Source organism: Pagrus major, chromosome 12 (genome assembly GCF_040436345.1).
Source record: "Pagrus major chromosome 12, Pma_NU_1.0".
Taxonomy (NCBI): domain Eukaryota; kingdom Metazoa; phylum Chordata; class Actinopteri; order Spariformes; family Sparidae; genus Pagrus; species Pagrus major.
Genome location: NC_133226.1, coordinates 5309585 through 5330684, shown reverse-complemented (window position 1 = coordinate 5330684; position 21100 = coordinate 5309585). Strand labels below are relative to the sequence as shown.

At 39.9% G+C, this 21100-nt stretch overlaps 2 protein-coding genes across 2 annotated transcripts in view; one reads left to right on the top strand and one right to left on the bottom strand.

Annotated features, from left to right (window-relative positions):
• LOC141006363 (ras-related protein Rab-27B-like) overlaps positions 1–8820 on the top strand; it is a 59398-nt gene extending 50578 nt beyond the window's left edge. Inside the window, exons 3-6 of the mRNA XM_073478545.1 lie at positions 3304–3392; positions 5458–5561; positions 5760–5883; positions 7286–8820. Coding sequence (XP_073334646.1) covers positions 3304–3392; positions 5458–5561; positions 5760–5883; positions 7286–7472 — 504 coding nt within the window. The 3' untranslated portion in view covers positions 7473–8820. The remainder of the gene's footprint in view (positions 1–3303; positions 3393–5457; positions 5562–5759; positions 5884–7285) is intronic.
• Positions 8821–14742: 5922 nt separating this feature from the next.
• The window catches only part of LOC141006446 (uncharacterized), a 55917-nt gene continuing 49559 nt past the window's right edge, over positions 14743–21100 (bottom strand). The window contains exons 18-23 of the mRNA XM_073478657.1: positions 19889–19978; positions 19424–19507; positions 18660–18778; positions 18065–18173; positions 17798–17961; positions 14743–17393 (exon numbers count right to left, since the gene is read on the bottom strand). Of these exons, the coding sequence (XP_073334758.1) occupies positions 17273–17393; positions 17798–17961; positions 18065–18173; positions 18660–18778; positions 19424–19507; positions 19889–19978 (687 nt within the window). The 3' untranslated portion in view covers positions 14743–17272. The remainder of the gene's footprint in view (positions 17394–17797; positions 17962–18064; positions 18174–18659; positions 18779–19423; positions 19508–19888; positions 19979–21100) is intronic.

Below are 21100 nucleotides of genomic sequence, written 5' to 3'. Positions count from 1 at the left end.
AGAAAAGATTTGAGAGAATTTGTCCAAAAAGATAATACGATAAAATAATATTGTGAGAAATGTATATATTCTTACATCTTTCTTCCTCAATAATTTTGCATCAAGCTGGCATCAAGGGAGTAAATGTGATGAAATTGCTGTTTTTCGGAATAGCAACGTGCATTGACGTTGAACTGTGAAAGTGGGATCTTGGCAACAGCAACAGTTACTAGAGGTGTGGAAAGTTCTTGGGAGAATTATTTGCCAGATTGCAACCTGTGTTGATTGTTGATTTCTGGCACCGGCTGGACAATAAAGTATAAAGTTACATTACTCTCTTGCATTGAGGTGAACACTGGGCTAACGTTGCTTTATATTGCTCAGCGAGGCAGAGATCAGCAGTGAGTAATAAAACACATTGAGTAGTTTGAAAGCGCACAACTCAGAGCACATGTTGGATTTTACGAACTTGGTGGAAAGCTCGAACTGGACGAGACGAATGCTGAGTGTAAATCTGCCTCACAGCAATTACTTATCACGTTAGCTGTTTTCACCTGAAGCTAACACCTTCAACCACAAAGAACACTGAATGTATTGAAAAGATGCAGCTTTTGATAATGCACACCAGTGGTTTTCTGTACCTGGGGCAGCCTGCCCAGCATCTTTTAGAGCCCTGCTCCAACACACCTGATTCAAATGAATGGCTCGTTATCAGGCTTCAGCAGAGCTTGATGACGAGCTGATCATTTGAATCTGGTGTGTTGGAGCAGGGAACCATTTGAAACATGCAGGGCAGGAGGGCCCGGGGACAGGACTGAGAAACACTGTTGAGGGTTTGAGGACTTTCTCAATAAATACAAGGAGTTTTACTGCCATGTGCAGTGATATAGAACATTTAGGATAAGACACATTGAGAATCATTGCATCGTGCATTCAAATTGTTGACAGCTAAATCGTAATTGAATTGAGTCATGAGACCAGTCGAGATTCACACTCTGATATTGACAGCATTTAACCGAAAGAAACAAGAAATCTGACATTTTCATTGATTTACGTCTAATTTTGCACAGATATTAAACAAATCATATATGGCATTTTAATTTCAATCGGGAGAGACTCATATTTTTGGAGTAAAGATTAAAATGTATTGCCACGTGTATAAAAGAGAATGACAAAGTATATGGCAGGTAGACTCCATTGTGATGAAGCTGTGTGTAGAAGTCTAGGCAATGGTGGTGGTGATGATGGAGGTCACAAGAAAGCCTGAAATGACAGCTGACAGCAGCAGAGAAGAGAGCGGTTCTAAGTTAGACTGCAGAGACATGATTGGCTGATGGTGTTTGTGGCAGAACCTGGTTGGTTAAATGGAGGGGGAGATAATGAAATGCCCATGGTCAGGTGAATAGAGGGATGAAGGGAGACAGGTGAATAAAAGCCATAACCGGAGCTTCATTAGTGAGATATGAGTTCATGTTGATCTTGTCATCTCATTCTCAATGTCAAATTATTGTCAGATTATTTCTTTAAATGCACAGTCTGTCATTTCTGCCACATGTAGCCTGGGATCATGGGTGTTGTTGTCTTTATTGTTAAACAACTGCAACTGTCAATGATTATGTATCTACCTGACTCAGGCACAAACGTTCACAGACTTGGTTATATTTAAAAATTATATTCATGTTATTTGTTTAGTCAGGTTTGCTGACTTTCCTCCTCAGTCTCTGACTCTCTCCTGGAAGTTGTAGTGACAGGCGACCAAATGAAACACATCGTTACCTGGGGTTTCATACTCAAAGCATTGATCGTGGGTGCCACCTTAAACTGTCAGTAAGACCTGCTGAAAACATTTACACCCACTGCTGGAATCTCATTAGGATATATGGATCCAGACATCAGAGTGTTAGATGCAGTTATCTGAATCAGTGTTATCTGACTGAGGCTTGGTTTGGTCACCTAGGTGCTATTCTGCCTTCCCACGTCTGATATACTGTACTGACAAAACTGCCTTAATCCCTCTGCTCCGGATGACTCATAGGATTGATTATTGTTCCTCACCTCCTGTGTGTGTGTGTGTGTGTGTGTGTGTGTGTGTGTGTGTGTGTGTGTGTGTGTGTGTGTGTGTGTGTGTTTGTTAAGCTCACACCCTATTTTCAAGAGTCAAGAGTCAAACAGAAGCCGACACACGTGTGATCACAGCTGTAGCGCAGTGATGTCACAGGCTCCCCCTCAGGGTCTTTATGGAGCCTGAAGCTGAAGCCTTAATGTGGACGGTTAGTTTACAGTCTGAGCCATGGAAACAGGATTTGTAGAGAAAAGTCACATGACTCCCTATCAGGTCATTTATCAGAGCTAAATATAGTGATCTTATAGTTGATTTTAAGACGTTGCTGATTATACAATTTAAGCAGCTAATGGGCTCAGATCTCTCATTTAATTTCAGTGGAGCCGGTCTGGTGACGCAGCCGGGGAGCCAATTCAGGCAAACTACTGTATGGCAAACAATGCAGTCCATCATAAAGCTGAACATCATCTTGCATCACAAACATGAACATGTACAGTCCTGGTTGTTTGCTTTGTAATGTAAATGCAGTCTTTTATACTAAAAAACTGAAGATACCCCTGCACGAGAGCGTATCTCTTCTGGTGCGGCCGGTACAGGGCAAACCACAGTGGACCAAAAGTAATAAAAAATAAAATAAATATTCCAGCACTCACCAGGATAGTGTTTTGGCATTTAAATTGCTTTTAAACACCTTAGTCTGTTACTCATACCCTGTCCCAGGCCTGAAAACCTTCCCCTCTCAATTTGCCACCTAACTCGATGTCAGTCATCACCTGTAAAACACATTAAAGTTCAAACTAAGTGCTCTGATCATGATCGGCGTGAACGCAGCTTTAAAAGAGAGCTGGAGAAAGTGTGAGTGACTCATCTGGGAGAGTCAGAGGTGTGAAAGATGCTCGAGGCTTCCTGCAGGGACGCAAACACAACCAGCTGCAGTACACCAGAGTTCATCATCACAGAGGCCAGATCACTGTTAGTCTGTTAGTCAGACCTGCTGAGATAGTCATACCAATAAAGCCGAAGAGAAGGGCGTTCGGTCAGACAACAGCACCGTGTTCGAAAATCACAAGAGGCTGCGTTGGTGGTGTGTTGCTTCAGGTACCAGTGAGATGATGGAATATGATCCTGGAAGTTTTGTGTCATTAACAAATCTTAAAGTTTGAAGACTTAGTCGATGCTAAAATACTGCACAGCTGTTTATAATACAATGAGGAAGGGTTTTACAATCTAAAAACCTTAACAAGTGTTTCTTTTCTCCTCAGGTGTACACAGCATCCAGCCCCAATGGGACGACCGCAGGGAAAACCTTCAAGGTTCACCTTCAGCTCTGGGACACAGCTGGACAGGAGAGGTGGGCTGAGGACAACTGGTTTTACAACTGGTTGCACACATTTATCTGTACTGAGTCCTCTTTAACAAATACTCTGCACACAAAGCTGAAATTTACTCAGCTGCAGATCCTCCGATTGCCAAGCTGCAGGAAGAAATCTCTGAATGTCATAAATGGGAAAAGCCTGAGGTTTTCTCCAGAAATGCAAAGTCAATAAGTTTCCTCAACAGAGTGCTGCACAAGTGTGATCACCAGAAGAAACAAAGCTAACGTTACGTTTACCTTAGTGAGTAGATGAGTCTATGTGTTTGCCGTGATGGTGTTTAATGTCCCCAATTTAGCAACCGCCGTTTGAGGACACATAGAAGCTTTGAAGTTCACTATCAGGATACATACTGGCTCTTAAGCTCTTTAGCTTGTGTTAACCACAGACTTCATTATAGGCATCTAACAGAAAACCTATTTAAAGAGCCCACTGACTTTGAGACAAAGGATCAGAGGTTAAAAAATAAGTGCAAAAACTTAAACTTATGTCAGTGCGTTAGAACATTTCTCCATTCTCGCTTTAAAACTTCACATATTGCACGGTGGCCACACTGTTTACTGTTACACATGGTGACTTGTTGGATTTTGCTTGAAGTTTTCAGTAACAGCAAATTCAGTTGTGACAGAGTTAGAAAACTTGTGGCAGGAATGGAGCATGTATAATCACACTGGATTTTTAGAGAAACAGCAGATGATTGTGTTTGTTGGTGTGTGTGCCTCTTTGTCTGTATATATAGTAAGTGTCAATCACTTGTGTGTGAGTGTGTGTGTGTGTGATTGTGTGTGTGTGGTCTGTAATTGAAACTAGCCTCGATCTATTGAATCTTTTTATGAAGGTCTGATGACTCACTGCAGGATGAGTCAGTGTTAGTTACATAATTTAACTTTATGTCTTCAGCTCGGCGCAACGGAAAAAACTCCTGTTTTCATGAACTGATCTTCATGATCGTTTACTCATTACTCCACCTGTGTGAGCAGTTCACCTGTCGCTTTGTCCCGACTGTTTGCATGTTACATATTTGCTTATAAAGCTTCACACGTAATGTTTACACGGAGTTGTGTTTCTCGCTGCTGTCACACACACGAGTCCCATTACTAACTGTTGTGGATATAAACAGCAGCACGCATCTACCACTTTGTGTATTTTGCTCAAGTCAATCACAGGTAAGTATTACAGCTAAATCTCTGTGACTGAAGGAGTGAATTTTATCCGTCATGCAAAAAGCACTGGTCATAAGCTGACAGTGTTTTGCATAAACCCATAGTCTGTGTTTAGATTTATTTTTATAAGTCTTAAACATTTAAATCTGCTTTAACAGTTTTGGCCTTGGAAACGAGCTGTAAACAGCACAGACAGCTTTTGAGTTGATATAATGAACTTGTTAGCGAACGGTTCCCTTTTCACACATCCAGCAAATATAGAGCAACATTATTATTCATTTGGAGTTGAGCTTCTGTACAGCAGTTAAATGTAAGTTCATTACACACTTCTTTTAGCTCAGTTTTGGTCTCTATCAGCTCCCAAATGCTCCACGATAGTCACAATACAGAGAAGTAGGAGGCATCTTGTGTCTGGCAGTAAAACTTTTGATCCTACCCTCCTACTGAAGTTACATAGTGCAGAGACAAGTGGTGGGGGGCAGAGTGGCTGAGACAGAGACACCAGTCACCCTGTTACAAGACACTGTAGCATCAACATGGGGGTTTGGTTTGTCTGTTCTGGGCTGCTGCAGAAACATGGCAGACTCCATACAAGAGGACACGCTCCCTCTGCAGATATAAAAGGCTCATGTGATTACACACTAATGAATATATAATTAAGAATATTGAATTTAATTTCTGCCAATATTATATTCCATATCTGCCAATAGACCCTGCCAAGAATCTGCATGAATCCCACACACTGGATCTCTTTGTGGGGAATTTTCCGAATCACCACCAAGACAGACGTCAAAAGAGTGAAATGAAGTACTGAGTCTGCAGTGGAAGTAATGGATTACTTTCATATTTCATAGAGAAATTGTTTTCCTGTGTGTTCCAGGTTCCGCAGCCTGACGACGGCGTTCTTCAGGGACGCCATGGGGTTCCTGCTGATGTTTGATCTCACCAGCCAGCAGAGCTTCCTCAACGTCAGAAACTGGATGAGTATGTTGGCTCTTTTTTCACAGTTTTCTGCCTAATGAAGGAAGCATAAAATAAAGTAAAACTATTTGCAGATTTTTAGCAGATTGAAGTTCTACTGATACACCGCTCACACATTCAGCTCTGCATAAATACAGTTTTTTCGGTACGCTAGCACATCTCATTTGTTTGCTGCTGTTGTTCATTTGTAATCCCCACCAGGCCAGCTACAGGCAAATGCCTACTGTGAGAATCCAGATATCGTGTTGGTAGGAAACAAGGCGGACCTGGCCGACCAGCGGGAGGTTCAGGAGAAACAGGCCAAGGAGCTGGCTGATAAATACGGGTAGGTTTTGTTTTTTCATGTTCTGTGTTTGGTGCATGTGTTTTATTTGGAATAATGATTACTGGAATATTAAGAACATTGGAGGGGCTGAACACAATGTACTTGAGTTTTGCATACAGTTTGATGTGTTCACAGGGGGATAAAACCAGTTTATCAGAGATCTTTTCACTTTCACTCGAGACTCTTTTTCCCTCAGCATTGGCCTATATTCAGAATTAAATATTAAAATGTAGTTATAACCTATCCGGCACAATGTGGTGTAGCCTCTGAGTGCTTTCTTCATTGTATCCATATAGTAATTTAAAGTCCATCAGGTCAGTTAGCCAGTGTCTAATTGATGTCCCCTGAGCTCGGCTTAGAATAAAGGGAGACTGTACATTTGCTGTTTAAATAATGGAGTAGTTTGCACGGTGCTCCCCACATAATAGCTGTTTACTGTGTTTCTCCCTTCTTTGTGTTTCTCTCTCTGTTGACTTTCTTCATCAGCAGTACATTTTGTAAAGTTGACCAAAAACCACACCTCCCATTTAGGATTATTTTATTCCGTTGTCATGACAGCAGGTGAGCCGCGTGTGGAGGCAGCTTGTTAATTATGTAGCAGATCAAAACCACATCTAAACAAACATCGCAACAGCCACAAGTTTGTACCGAACAGCAGCATAAGTAGGCCTAGTAGTAGGCATTTCAGCGGCTTTCATCACTCAGACTTCAGCTGCTTTCAGAGCGTGCTCATCAGCTGGCACCTCAGCAGCTTCATCTCAAACGCCTTCACTGAAGAGCTACCTGTAAGACATGCAGCGAGAAAAAACACAACATCACAGGCAGACTTGCGTGACGCACTGGCATCTACAAATGACTTCCTGTTGGACGAGGTAAAAATCGTTTCCTGGTGTCATTCCAGCCAGCCAAGACATGGGTCTGATGTTGCCTGGCAACAAAAGCCTGTTCCAGGAAGTGATAATATCTGTCTTTCTGGGGAACTTAAAAATGTTCGTGGATCTAGGTACAGTGTCAACTTCAGACACTGCAAGTTAAAAGATTTAATTTAAAATGTATCTACAGATTGCATACATTCACATTTACATTGACATCTTCAGTCTTATTTCCACATTTATCATACTGTACACATCAGAGGAGGTAAATATTGATCTGTTTGCATCATTATTATCAGTATTTCCAACAATGAATACTTAAAAAAAGAAAATATTTAGTAGTAGTAGATAAAATTGATGGACAATCTGCATTAAATGAATTTCTATAAGATGATTTTAATAAAAATGAACCAATTGCAATCAATCTAATAACAGTGGGATTATTTGGAAAGTGGTTGTCATGTTGTGGGCTATAACCTTCTACTATCATGGTGCTTCCAAAGACATATTTCTTTTCTTGTTTGTTGCAGAATCCCGTACTTTGAGACGAGTGCAGCGACAGGAGCAGAGGTGGACAAGGCAGTGATAACGCTGCTGGACCTGGTCATGAAGAGGATGGAGCAGTGCGTCGACAAACCGCCCGCCGAGCCGGCTAATGGCAACGGGGCCACAAAGCTTGACGACGTGCAGCCTAATGAGAAGAAATGTGCATGCTAGATCAGGAAACGACCAGTCAGAGCTCCTCCGTCGTCCGTCCCTTCCACTCGCCGAATTCCCTCCTTCTTTTACCTCCTCTGTCATCTTTGATTGCATGTTTGTTCATCTTCTCCCGCTCACTCTCTGTGTCTCTAATTAACCATCTTCTGCTCCTCTTTGCTTTCCTCTCCTCCCTTCATCCTTTTACAACTGTCTGCCAGTTTGGCAATGAAACAACCCTGCCCCCCTCTAGTGGATTCTCAAGGTAATACAGTCTCAGCCTGTCTGCCTTTGAATGCTGTTTAGGAGGAAATCAAACAGAAGGGGACGGTTTCATCACTGTCAGATACAAAATGTACCTCGGTTTAAACACGCAGCCTGGGAATTAAGCTCCGCTCGCAAAGTGGTTTTAATGATTTAAACGGATCCAAAAGAGGCAAAAAGAGATTTAAATTTTTAATCTGAACTCTTCAAAGTCGGATCTGTTCATCACTTTGTGACAGGGGGAAAGATTTTGCGTCCTGTCATCCGGTGACAGCCAAATCTGGGTCATTAAGAGTTTAACATCAGGCTGTGTATGTATGTGTGTGTGAATGATGTCATGGTCCTCTCCTGAAACCTTTCCTCCTGGACCGGGCTGAGCAACTGTGTGACCTGTGTGTTCATAGTTTTTTATTTTTTCCCTGTTTTCACACTGCACATTTTTCACTGCTGTACCCATATAACCACACTTTCGAGCTGGTTTTTGCTAAAAATACACCAAATGTTTTGTACAGTTGGGTCCAGTGTTGTGTTGGAGGTCGTTGCCACCTGTTCGACAACTTTAGAATATTTAATAATATCTGAATCAACAATGAGCAGTGTAAATATGAGGCCTACATGAAATTTTATATTAGTGTAAATAAATTAAAACAGACAACAGAGATCCTAATGACAGAAAGTAAAAGAGCCTCTGTGGAGCGCAATTTTTTTCCAAACCCTCCTGGTCAGAGTAGATTATTGTGCCTACAGTATCCTGCTGATGATCAACATGGTTGTTATGGATTCATATTTTCAATAAAACCTCTTCGAATACAGATTTTGTAACTAGCAAACTAGCTAACAGTGTATCATTGCTTGACAGTGTCTGCAGAGGCTACAAGTGGCTCGCTAATATTAACAAAAGCAGCTGTTTAGTGTTTGGAGTAAAGAAAGTTTCAGCAACTTTCATATAGAAACATATCAAATAGAAAAAGAACTGACCAGGATGCTTTTTTTATCAGTCTTCATGCGACAGTCGCTCTTTCTGATACTAGAACAATAGCATTCGGCAAGGCAAGTTTATTTGTATAGCACAATTCAGACACAAGGCAACTCAAAGTGCTTTACAGGGGCATAAAAATGACATTAAAATACATTAAAAATTGCATTTAAAGTACATTAAAAACAAGTAGGAAGACATCAAGAAACAAAACATTAAAACAAGTTAAGAAATAGGAAAGTAAGCTAAAATAAAATAGAAGTCACACACATTACCTACCCTGCTCTGCTGTTTTGTTCCTCTGAACAGGACTGCCATGATGATTGATTAGAAGGAGCATTGTTTGGTACTTTAGATACTTTTACAATATACTGATAACATTGGATATTTTGTAATTTAACAGTTTAGGCTTTATTCTGTTTTTTTCCCCAGCCCTACTTGGAAAACAAAAATGCTTCAGCTAGCTCTCTGTTAGCAGATCACTCCCCATTAGACCTCCAATATGATGCCAGACTTGGCTGACTGCTGATAGAAACATGAATCAAATTGTAGATCACATTAACGAACATGGGTACAGCGTGGCACATGTGCAATGGAGAAAGCGAGGCTTGCATTGTGTTTCATTATTTCTGGAGTGTCCTAAACCAGGATAGACACATTGTTCAGCATCGATCTACTGCCTTGGCATTTAAAGCGTTATACCACTGTGGAGGAACAGACTTTGATATATGTGAGAGTCGAGATAAGTCGGCTAAAATATCAGCTGCTCAGAAGATTTAACGTCACCGTAACTCGCTAACATTTGCATAAAATGACACAACTGTGATCCAGAAGATGATGGATATTTTACAGATAGAACAAACATGGCATGTACTGTAAGTCAGTATAAAGGCACTGGAAAAAGTGAAACTAATTTGTGAGTGGAGATAATTATATCTAATCAGCAACATTATCATGAGAAAAGACTTTTTCTTGGTGACTGAGCTTTCAGAGCAGCTGGTTTCAGACGCCGACCTCTCATGTGTTTGTTACAGATAATCACACAAAGTGAAATATCGCTTTAAGGCCCCATACATGACCAATGTTGTTAGAATATGAAGTGACCAATTATTTATATGAAAAGAAATGTAAAAAAAAAATTGATTATTATTTGTGTTGTCATGTTTTTTTTATGTTCTTCATATCTCATACTCTCATTTCCTTTCTTTCTTTTTATATTTGCATGTCCGTTAAGAGAAAACTCTCTTGTTATTTTTTTATTTGCTATTGCTCTTAATCTCAATTATCAAATTAACTCAAAAATTATGATTTATCAGTAAACATGTGTGTCTAACATGAAGAAAATACACTATTATAAACTGTTGAAGTACAGTAGAAGTTGTTTGAGACTATTTTTCTTTGCTCTGAACTGGACTTTTTTTGGTTCAACATGTGAAGTTACTGTGGACCAACTTTTGTATGTATCAAAACTTGTGTTTTGTTGCTTGACACTGTATTGTTTTTTTATTCATTGCAGACCATTTAACAGCTCCTGTGCGAAAAAAAAGTAATGAAATCACGTTAAATTTAAAGTAAATTCAACTGAGTTCAGTTTGAAAAGCCTGCATGTTTTTCTACCACGAGCACAGCAACAACATGACTCGTTAGATGCCTTTAAATCATGTTAATATAAAGGTCCAAAATCAGCGTCGAGTCCAAGATGATATCTTTTGTTTTCAGTGCAACTCAACAGTTTTCCTTACGTCAAGTACCACCTTGATCTGCCTTACTTCATGAAAAATCTTGAGCCGAGTTTAGGTGCACCAAAAACAAGGGAAATTATCTTTTTGCTTGCCACCTGCTGGCAGTTAGATCCTTATTTTGTCCTTCAGTGAGCAAAGGGAAGGACTTACAGTAGTCCCAACTCACAGCTGCATAACATTAGGATTATTGCAGGTTGGTTTTCAGGCTGCCAAATAGGTCAGCAGTAATATTAAGTATACTGTATGTGTGGCTTAATAATTGCAAAACACTGCTGTGGTCATGTTAAAAGATGATAACGTTTTGAAATGATTTCAGTAATATTTTTAGTATTGTGCTCTCTGGATCCATAATCGAGTTCCAGTGTCATAGAGCTTTGGCTTCAGCTCGGTGTCACCTTTATTTAGTCTGTGCCAAATATAAAAAACAGAAGCGACAAAGAAGTATTTGTTTTCAACAAATCCAAACCTCATTCTGCTGTACACTCAGAGAAAAACTGCCTTCACACTAAGAAAAATGTGTTTTTTGTTTTGTTGTGTTTGATTTAAAGCCAAGCAGAGTTGTCTGCCAGCAGCTGATCTCAGTGCCATATTAAACACTCATTGCTGTTAATTCGCTGATTATTAAGACATAAGGAGATGGCTCGTGTTGTAACATTCTCTCCCAGTTACTTAGCAGCGTCATTGTGATAATGTTCCCAGAAAATGCTGTATCTCTATAGGTTTGGTTGCACTGTTTCAGCTGATCTTACTTTTATCGTTCAAAACTGCAGATTTTATCTTTTATTTCAGCCTGATACAGGTTACATATTCATAAATATTTACAGAAGCAAATCCTCTTAAAATGTTTTATTTTTCTTCAGTTTTCATTCACAAAGCAGGTCTTTCAGTTAAGCGAGTGGTATTTCAGTTATATTGGATCTTTGATGGTGCGTTCACACTCGCTCAAGCATTTATTGATCCCAAACAGGCAGATTCCTTTACTGTACATACGCTGGAAGCTATAGCGAGCGATGGCACACACTCAGGGTGTGTGTGTCTGTGTGTTTGAAATCAGGTCAACGTCACAATGAACTCAGCACTCACCAGAGACTCCGGTTCACTCTCTTCTTCTCCCCTCTCCTCTCTGTAAAGTTGCGTTTATGAAGAAAAGTGCATTTACCCTCCAGCTTCAGCCAGTAGTCAACATTACAGAGCATAATCACCCAACAGTGGAGGTCAGCTACGGATCAGAGCAGAATCCGATGTGACTCCAGGAGTTTCTTTCTTCAGAAGGTCTGGCTCTGCACATGACTCTCTCCTCCAGAGCTGGCTAGCTCTGAGCAGCTGAGCAGCCGCTCTGCCCCTCCGCTCCATCTGGCCAGCCCCACACAACCCCAGAGCGCTGCCACACATACCAAATTTTTGCTGAAGTTCAATATTCTCAAGTTTAACCTGTTTGAACATCAGGGCACTAGCTCACTAAGCAGTGTGCGATGGTGGCACTGGCTTAAAGTAGCGAAAAACTGGCCAGGCCATTGGAAATTATGGTTACAGAGTGCAGTGGTGCCGTTGTTGTGTTCTGCAATTGAAAGTTTTGACCACTTTGGAGCAGTGAGAGGCTGAGAACACAGAGCTGACATATTAGGACCTTACAAAGTTGTTATGGCTAACGTGTTAGCAAACAGCTGCAGACACAGTAATATTTTCATTCCATCAGAGTCGAGTTTGTGTCCATCTGATGAATCCAATTCCAGTGTTTACTTTCCTTTTAGCTCTGCTTTGGCTAACGCCTGAGCAAAATATCTGGCCAGCGGCTAATGTTGTCTGGTGTTTGCCTGCCGCTGCTGGAAATAGGGTTGATGAGACCGAACTATTAACTAAATGTGCCGTAAAACCAAAACAATGAGCTAAAAGCGGCTAAAAAGCTCTGAATTGTGCTGCATAACTCTCTGTAGGTTCATTATGAGTGTCACCATTCACATTACACAATCCATTGTTACCATAAAAATATTAAGTAGTGCAACTTTAAAATGTCTCATACATGTCGTACATACATGTTTCAAAAAGCTTTTTGAAAGTGTAACTTTTCTCAGTTTTTCGAAAAGTTTCCGTATTTTTGGTAAAAGTTTGGTGAAACAGTTCAATCGTGACTTTGAAAAAAAATGACTTGTTGTCTAGAATATAATCAGAATGATCCGGTTAGTAAGTTGCAGAATTAAAAAAGTCATTTTGTGTTAGTTTCTTTCATGTACTTATTTTACAATTACAACAAAAGAAACATGAAAATGTATCAGTACAATCGAACCCACAGCTCAGATGAAATTAAGCAACGGGGCAAAATTAACCAAACTAAAACTGCACCGGCGTCGAGCTATTGGTGGTTTTCTTCGTGTTTGAGAGTCCAAATTTCCAGCGCGCCTCGCCTAGACCGTTCTCCTTAACATCGCGACCCAATGCCTTTTAATTGTGACAATCTTCTGAACCAACTTGTCAGCTTTTATCCAAAAGCTTTTTCTTTTTATGTTGCTCATTATATTTCCTCAGATTTGGTTTAAATTTTAACAAAATATTTGTCCTGATGCCTTTTTGCTTAAATTCAGTATTCAGTTCTGCCACATTTATTGACATGACATTTATTTTCTGGCTGTGTTGAATCATGTTTTTCTTTTGGTAGTTTTTGAATTCACTTTGAAAGTTTACACTGTTTGAAGAGTCATGTTGTGCCTGTTATTAACTCTTCTGTCTGATCCTCTGTAAAGTTTGTGAGCTACTGAATATTTTAATGCATTATTGATTATAGATTTACAAGTGGAGGAAAAAAGATCCAGAAGTCATCATGTTGTTTTTTGTGCCCGATATATCAAAACAACGAATCAATCCAAGTACCTCTAAGAGCTTTTATTTTTGGAAATCCTCTGTGTGTGAATTTTCTCTGATGCCTGCGGTTTGTACACGTTTCTTCAGTTTTCACTGCGTGTATCGATGCCTGTGTGTGTTTGTTGGGTTTGTTGCACCGTCAGCATGTTTGACACAATGAGAATGGAATGACCTGTGATGCGTTTAATGTTTCTGATGTCAGAGCTGCAAATAAATCTCTGTGTTTGTTTTATCCCGTGGCTTTTCCTTTTCCAGAAGAGTCTGCTTCGGCTCTGGTTTCAATGCAGATATCACTGCTGTGTCGTCATGTGAAAGTTCAGAAATATTAAATAAAAAAAATGTACTTAATCAGAATTTCCTGGCAGCGAATCCCTGCCTATCTGGCACCTGCTCAATGTGGGATCAAACATACCAGAAATACTTTGGTATGTTTTAGTATTTGCAATTACTTAAAACTGAAGAATGACTCCAGAGTCAGAGCCTTTGGCACACAAGGGTGAATTTAACACCTCTGTTGTTTTTAGCATATGTTGAAGTGCCCGATTTCAATAAAAACATTAAAATACATCTGCTCATGACAGTTGTAAGTTTGGAAATTCTTACTTGTGGTACCAAATATTTGCTGTTACAGTAAAGCCTATTTATGTGATGAATTTGATCTACTTTTTGGAGAAAAATCTGAAAAAGAGCAGCATACTGTTTGAATGATTGATTGATTGATTGATCGATTGATACGGAAGCCCTAAAGGGCCATGCATTCATGCATTTTATTTCCTCCGTTTTCCCGTGATAACGAGTTAATTTCATTTGTTTTCTCGAGATCTCGAGTTATTATCTCAAAATAACAACTGCCGTTTTCCCGAGATAACAGGATAATTTTTTCGAGATCTTGAGATAACGAAACGATAGTGTAGTACATTAAATCATTGCAGGAAACATCATTCAGTGTAGCAATGTCAGAGGAGCAGGAGCATATCGATCACCACGTGACATATCTTTTCAATCAAGGCCTGACACAGGCTGAAATAGCATCATGCCTTCATGCCTTGCTATTACAGATAATATACACATTAGTGTGCGTAATCTAAAAAGATGGTTAGCAAGGCTTCAGCTATATCGGCAGTGCAATCTAAGTGAGCCTGATGTCGTCATTAACTACATAGTTGACCAGCTATGTAGTTAATGAGGAGATCTCGAATTAATTATATCGTTATCTCGGGAAAACAAAGTTTCGTTATCTCGAGATCTCGAGAAAATTATCTCGTTATCTCGGGAAAACGGCAGTTGTTATTTCGAGATAATAACTCGAGATCTCGAGAAAACAAATGAGATTAACTCGTTATCACGGGAAAACGGAGGAAATAAAATGTACGAATGCATGGCCCTTTAGGGCTTCCGTAGATTGATGATTGTAAAACAGACTTTTCTCACAAACACACAACGACGCCCAGAATTCACAGTGGACAAGACTTTATTTGCATTTCGTACTAAGAAACTTCTCACCAAAAGAGAGAACGTGAAAAACAAAAAATAAATACCCGAGAACAGCAGAACCAGGAGAAAGTGAAGAGTAATTACAAAAATAAGTCAGTGTATTCTATTTCTTTTTACATGTGTGGAGACACCATCACTTCCTTTTGCTATTAGAAAAGACAGACCTAAAACTCTATAGTGATACTGCAGCAATTACATTCCCAACAGCAGTGATGTGAAAGTTTTTCATTGACACAATTTGTGTTTTCTGCTCCTGCTTCCAAAAAGAGCAAAATACACCAACAAATGTAAACAGTATTAGCCTTAGACTATGTGTTTATGACGGGCGTCCTTCAAGCGGGGAGCAGGTACAGAACATACTTTATATCATGGTTGGGTTTTCTTTCAAATTAAAGTATTAACTAATATTTTGGCTGCAGGTGGTATTTGAGAATTAAAGCAGTGAATGTTCTCCAGATTCATCAAATTCAACTACCCACACCTGTTGGTTTGTGTCTGCATGCTGAATTTTTGGTTGAAAAAGTAATTCCCTTCAAAATAAAAGCATGCAGAAAACCACATGGCATATGATCCGTGTTTCTAACACAATAATCCATTAAAGATTTTTATTCACGTTAACCCACATCTTGGATCCAAAGAGTTTTTAGACATTTATTTAACTTCTGAGAGCAAAACATCTCAGCTGGTAAACTTATAAACATTTAAAAATCTGTATTTTGGAAGGACATTTGCTATTTTTGTCACTTGTGAGTGAACAAAAACACAATTAAGAAGAGATGCGGTGTGTTCTGAGATTTTTGTTAGTGTCTTCGTTGCTGATCTTATCCCATAAACCTAAAATCATTAACACATACCGTGTTACATCAATACAGCAGCAAACCCTTTAAAAAACTGATTTCTAAGATCATGCAAAATGTCATTATCTAAATTTGTTTGGGAAATACAGAAAATTCAATAATCTTCAAATCCTAAAAACAACATAAACACTTAAAAGTTTTCAATATAAATAATATTGTAATTGTGTGTCTGTGTGTGAATCAAAAACAGCTACGAGCCAAAGATCCCTCCTCCACAGTTAAACCATGTTGTGTGTCATTACACTGTAATATGTCAGCAACAAGCGTGGAATATGTTCAAATACTGCAGATGAATGTGAGACACACGTTACACTAAACAGCTTTTAACATTAAAAATCCCTCCTAATGAAAGACCTATCAGCGAGAAACAAACGCTGCCAAACCAGAGAAGTTTGTCAAATTTACAGGGAGCCACTGACTCGTCAGGGTCTCTCATGCTGCGCTTAATTCAGGGCTAAATGCATTCTTAGATCCTTCCTAGCCCCAACATTAGCCATGGACTTGCTGGCCCCGCTTCCAGAGCAGGGTTAGCCCCAAGTTAGACCCTGAAAATCAACATGCCAGTGTGAAACTGGGCTAAAGTAAACAGAGTAGTCACACAATGTTCTAGAGAGTAAACAATAGCTGCATGTTCCAACAGACATTTAACACAGTGCTAGCAGAACTGCAGTATGAATTGTGGAGCCCTGGACTTAGGTTAACCTGGGGTTAACAATTAGTGTGAGAAAAGGGGCTAAGTTATTCCAGGGTCAACTCTTAGCCCAGGACTAGGGATAGCCACTGAATGATGCAGAAAATTCAACTCTAAGATGCACTTCTGGCTGGTTAAAGCTTATTCCAACAGACTCCTGATGTCTGGTATAGCAACTACAAGAACAGATCCAAAACTAAAAAAAAACAAACAAACAAATTTAAAAAATCCTCATAATGTCATTACTGCCACATGTAAGCTTTCCCCTCTGTGTACTGTACGTCTACAGCTGTCTGTACATGTGTTATCTTTGGCAAACAAGCAGAACATGATTCTATTTGATATTCTATGTGATAGAAAAGATGATGTTCAACGTGTCAAAAGAGGCATTTGACTCCATTGTTGAAAAGTGTATCGTTCTTTCTGGGTCTGTCACACTGACTGTGCTCCTTGGGATGTTTTATGTCGATGGATTACTGTTGTAATTCCTGCTGGTCACCAGGAGAGGGCCATAATTATGGAATGTCTGTAATTTCCCTGGAAAGAACTTTGTAATTCGATACTAATTATAGAGAAAATACTGCAGGCATAGACTTCAATTGGTGCTTCTCCAATCCATTTCAATTAATTGCAATTTAATCCATTAGTTGTTGTTTTTTGTCATGTGTATAGCAGGTCAGCTTTTCCCAGGACGCTTTCTATGAGATTATTAGGAAATTACAACATATGTAACAAAAATTGATAATAAACATTTGAACAAATCGGAGCCAACAGTGTTGCAGGACCAGATCCTGATAGACTTTTGGGTTTGGTGACATGTAGCTTTTTTTTTTCTTTTTCTTTTTTCCAGAGACGTCGATTTCTTTTCTCTTCTGGTCAAGAGACCAATAGGCCAACAACACGTCCCTGACTGCACCGTCAGTGTTAGTGTGTAAGGGGGTTCAGACTTTGGTGACGTTGTTTGTTTGTTCTTGCGGCAGCTGATCCTCATCTTCATCATCGACACTCAGGTCCAACCTCAGGTTGTCCAGAGTCTGACGAATACTCAGAGTCTCCTTACGTCTGTTAGAGAGACAGTGAGAGAGAGAGAGAGAGAGAGAGAGAGAGAGAGAGAGAGAGAGAGAGGCGCTGTTTGATTTTCTGCCATGAAAGTAGATTCTAACTTTATTGTGTTTCAATGTAGAGGAAACTGATCTGCAACTTCCTTAACGCCACAAATTTTAGATCGGAAGGCAGGTTTGGATGACAGTTTTAAGTCTGGTAACCATAGCAACCATACCGACGCTTCACACCATGTTAACAATTGATACATGGTTTAAAAGACATCTATAAAAATCCACAAAAAAGTAAATGTTCACGGCTTATTTTATGTCTGTAGGAGGTGAGTGTTTGAAATGTGTGACTTCTGGCCTGTCTGTTTATATGTGTGTGTGTGTGTGTGTGTGTGTGTGTGTGTGAGCATGTACTTTGTCTGCAGGTGCTGGTCGAGCAGCTGCCTCTGCAGCCGGCCGCTCGTCTCCCTCTCCTCGGCCAGCTCTCTCTGGGTGCTGCGGTACTGCGCCTCCTTCCTGCTCGCCTCCTCCTCCGCCTCGTTCACCTGGCGCTTCAGGGAGCGGATCCTCTGGGTCATCTGGAGGACCAATCACAGCGCAGCGGGTTAGTTTGGACACACGGGACTGGACGAACATATTAACAGCAACAACCGAGACATGAAAACTCAAACTCAAATGTACCAGGTCTTTCTGCTCATTAGCTATCCTGTGCTCCTCCTCCATCTGGTCGGTCAGCTCGTTGATCCTCCTCTCCAGTTTGTTGACGCTGTTTGACAGAACAGATTTGTTCCTGCACAAAACACACACACACACACACACACACACACACACACACACACACACACACACACACACACACACACATTAGACAACAGCTACATTACAAGGTGCCTTTTTCTGTAATATTTCTACCTGATCATGACTGTAACTGGACCTCATGTGTCATAAATAGTGTCTCATATTGATGCTCATGATCAAGTATTTCTTCATGAGCTTATTATAGTGCTGACGATGCAGGATGACAGTCAATAATAAGCTGTCACTAAGTTCAAATAATGCTGTGTCATGTTTACAGATCTTGGTTCATCACTGTGAACAGAGCTAAATTAGTCCAGACCTGCATCAGTTTTTTCCTTTGGTCCAGACCAAATGATCAGAACTCCAGCAGTGAACGTTACATTATGTATAATACAGACAGAAAGCCTCAGGAACATGTTTTAGTTGATCAGAAAGACACAGCTGACGTAGGGTGTGTTTATGAAGTCATGTGACTGACCTCTCCTCGGTCCTCAGAGCGTTCTCCAGCTCTTTGACTCTGTTCTCCGTCCTGGAGATGACGTCCTCCTGAACTTTGGAGCTGTGAAGCTCCTCCACCTCCAGACGCAGCTCACGCAGCTGCACACACACACACACACACACACACAGACATGAGGTTAGAGATTTAGAGATAGGATTAGAGACTAGTCTAACTGGCAGGCAGCTCATTTTCCATTTGTTCCTCTATTTTTTGTTTTTATTATTTACACACTAAAATGTATGTTTTTAAATCTTTCAGTTTATTCTTACAGTTATTTGGCAGTTATCTCCACATCACTATCAGAACCTGACTGGGATGGCTGTTACATACATACATTAGCTTCTCAGACATATCAGTGTACATGTGCCTCTAGTACACAGTTTGTCCACCAGATGGCACTGACAAGTTGATTTTTTACACTTAACGATGTCCTGCTGATTACCTTCAGCATCTTGGTCACACTTCAAAAATAATAAAATTTTGAATCAAGAGATCGAATCAAAAATATTTCTTAATATTATGCTTAAAAAATGAATCACAGTTCACACATCTATTTTAATTCTATTTAAAAACTTAAAAACTTAAATATCAGAACCTGCCTCAAAAATCCACTACAGGTCTACTGAATTTGAATTAGAAAGATGGAGAGAGGTATTGAGAGAGACAGTCTAACAGTGTGAAGTGTAGACTAAAACAATAAGTGAACATTCACGCACACACACACACATGCACACACACAGTACCTGTCTCTCCATGGAGGCCTTTTCAGATTCCAGCATGTCGTTGAGATCTTTCTCCTGAATCAGCTTCAGCTGCAGCTGCTCAGTCTGACAGCAAACACAGAAACAGCCAAATGAAATCAGTCTAATTGATGTAATGGATATTGGAAAGCCAATGTTTTTAAGAGCCTGCGAATCAAGGGTCTCAACCCGGGGGATGGGACCCCCAAGGTGGTGATAAGTTAATTTCCAGGGGTTGCCAGATTATTGTGGGGAAAAAATTAAATAACATATTTAAGACTGAGGAATAGTTTTTACATAACGTTGCCTGTACCAGTGATATCATTTGTCTTAAAACTGATTTTAGGGAGCGTTCTGATTGGACACACACACAACGAGACACACCAGCCTGATTTTTCCAGTGAGAACCACAGCTGTTATTGAAAGAATAGTCTGAGTTAGCTCACTTCCTGTCTCCTGTGTGTTTACCTGTTCGATGGCTCTCTTGTGTTTGGTGGCCCATCTCTGCTCGCTGTCGTGCAGCTCCTCCAGATCACTCTCCAGGTCGATCATCTTCTCCTGAGAGAAGAAAAGGAGTTCAGGAAAGAATAAGTCATCGAAAAAAACCAAACAAACAACCAAACTAAACTTTTCTCAGACAGTTTCTGATCTGAGGTCAGTCCTCATGATGACGCTGTCTGTTGTCATTCAGGTTATTTAGAAATGGGACAGATTAAGGATCTTCAGAAATAGCGACATGATGAATATTTGGGATTATGGAATTAGCACGCTGATTGCTAAACAGGATTTGCATAATTAATGCCTCATTAACCCCGAACTCTGATGGTTTGCATGACTGATTAATTCAAGCGGACATCTCTGTTTGAATCATTAGGTCACGTAAGCAAACACACTGTGGATACTGTCTGATCCACGGCTGAAGTTCACTTCAAGGATGAAACATTCAGGAAATAATATTTGCTATTTTCGATCAATCTTCCCAAATATAAAAGGAAGCTGTGCTCCATCCCATACAGGTTAATACTAACATGTACTGACACTGAGATTTATACTGATAGTTCATGTTTTAAAGGATGAGTCCGCTGATTTTCTATATTTCCTTATAGTCAACAAATCACATAAGATCCTCTAGAACTCCATTGCTAAAAATATATTTTATTATTAATTAAATTAAAAACACATCAGTGAGTCTCACTGTTGTACTGGCTGACATTTCCTTCATTAACATGAACACACACACACACACACACTGTATTTTAGTTTGCATTCCACATACACCATTCTGCTGTCACAAATCTAACTAGAAAACTTAATGTGTATTCATCCGCAGCTGAAAATAGTCCCCAGCAAATGCACAAATTCCTCCTAGTTGAGTGGCATTTGATGAAAACTACAGTGCCCAGCTGTTTAAGAAAATTATTGAGCCCTCTTTAAATTGTTCAGGAAGAAATAATGGGCTGAGATTCATAGATGAGGTCGAGAAATAAGGAAGTATTGAGAAATGGACAAATACAAATGTTGATTTTGGTCTATTTATTTTAATGTGAAGCACTTTGACTGTACATTTTTCACCTCACGCTGCCGCCAAAACATCCCAATTCCTGTGTTTTTAATTATTTTACAATGCTGTATATTCTTGTGTGTAAAGCCCTTTGAAAGTGCATATGACCGTCATGGAAA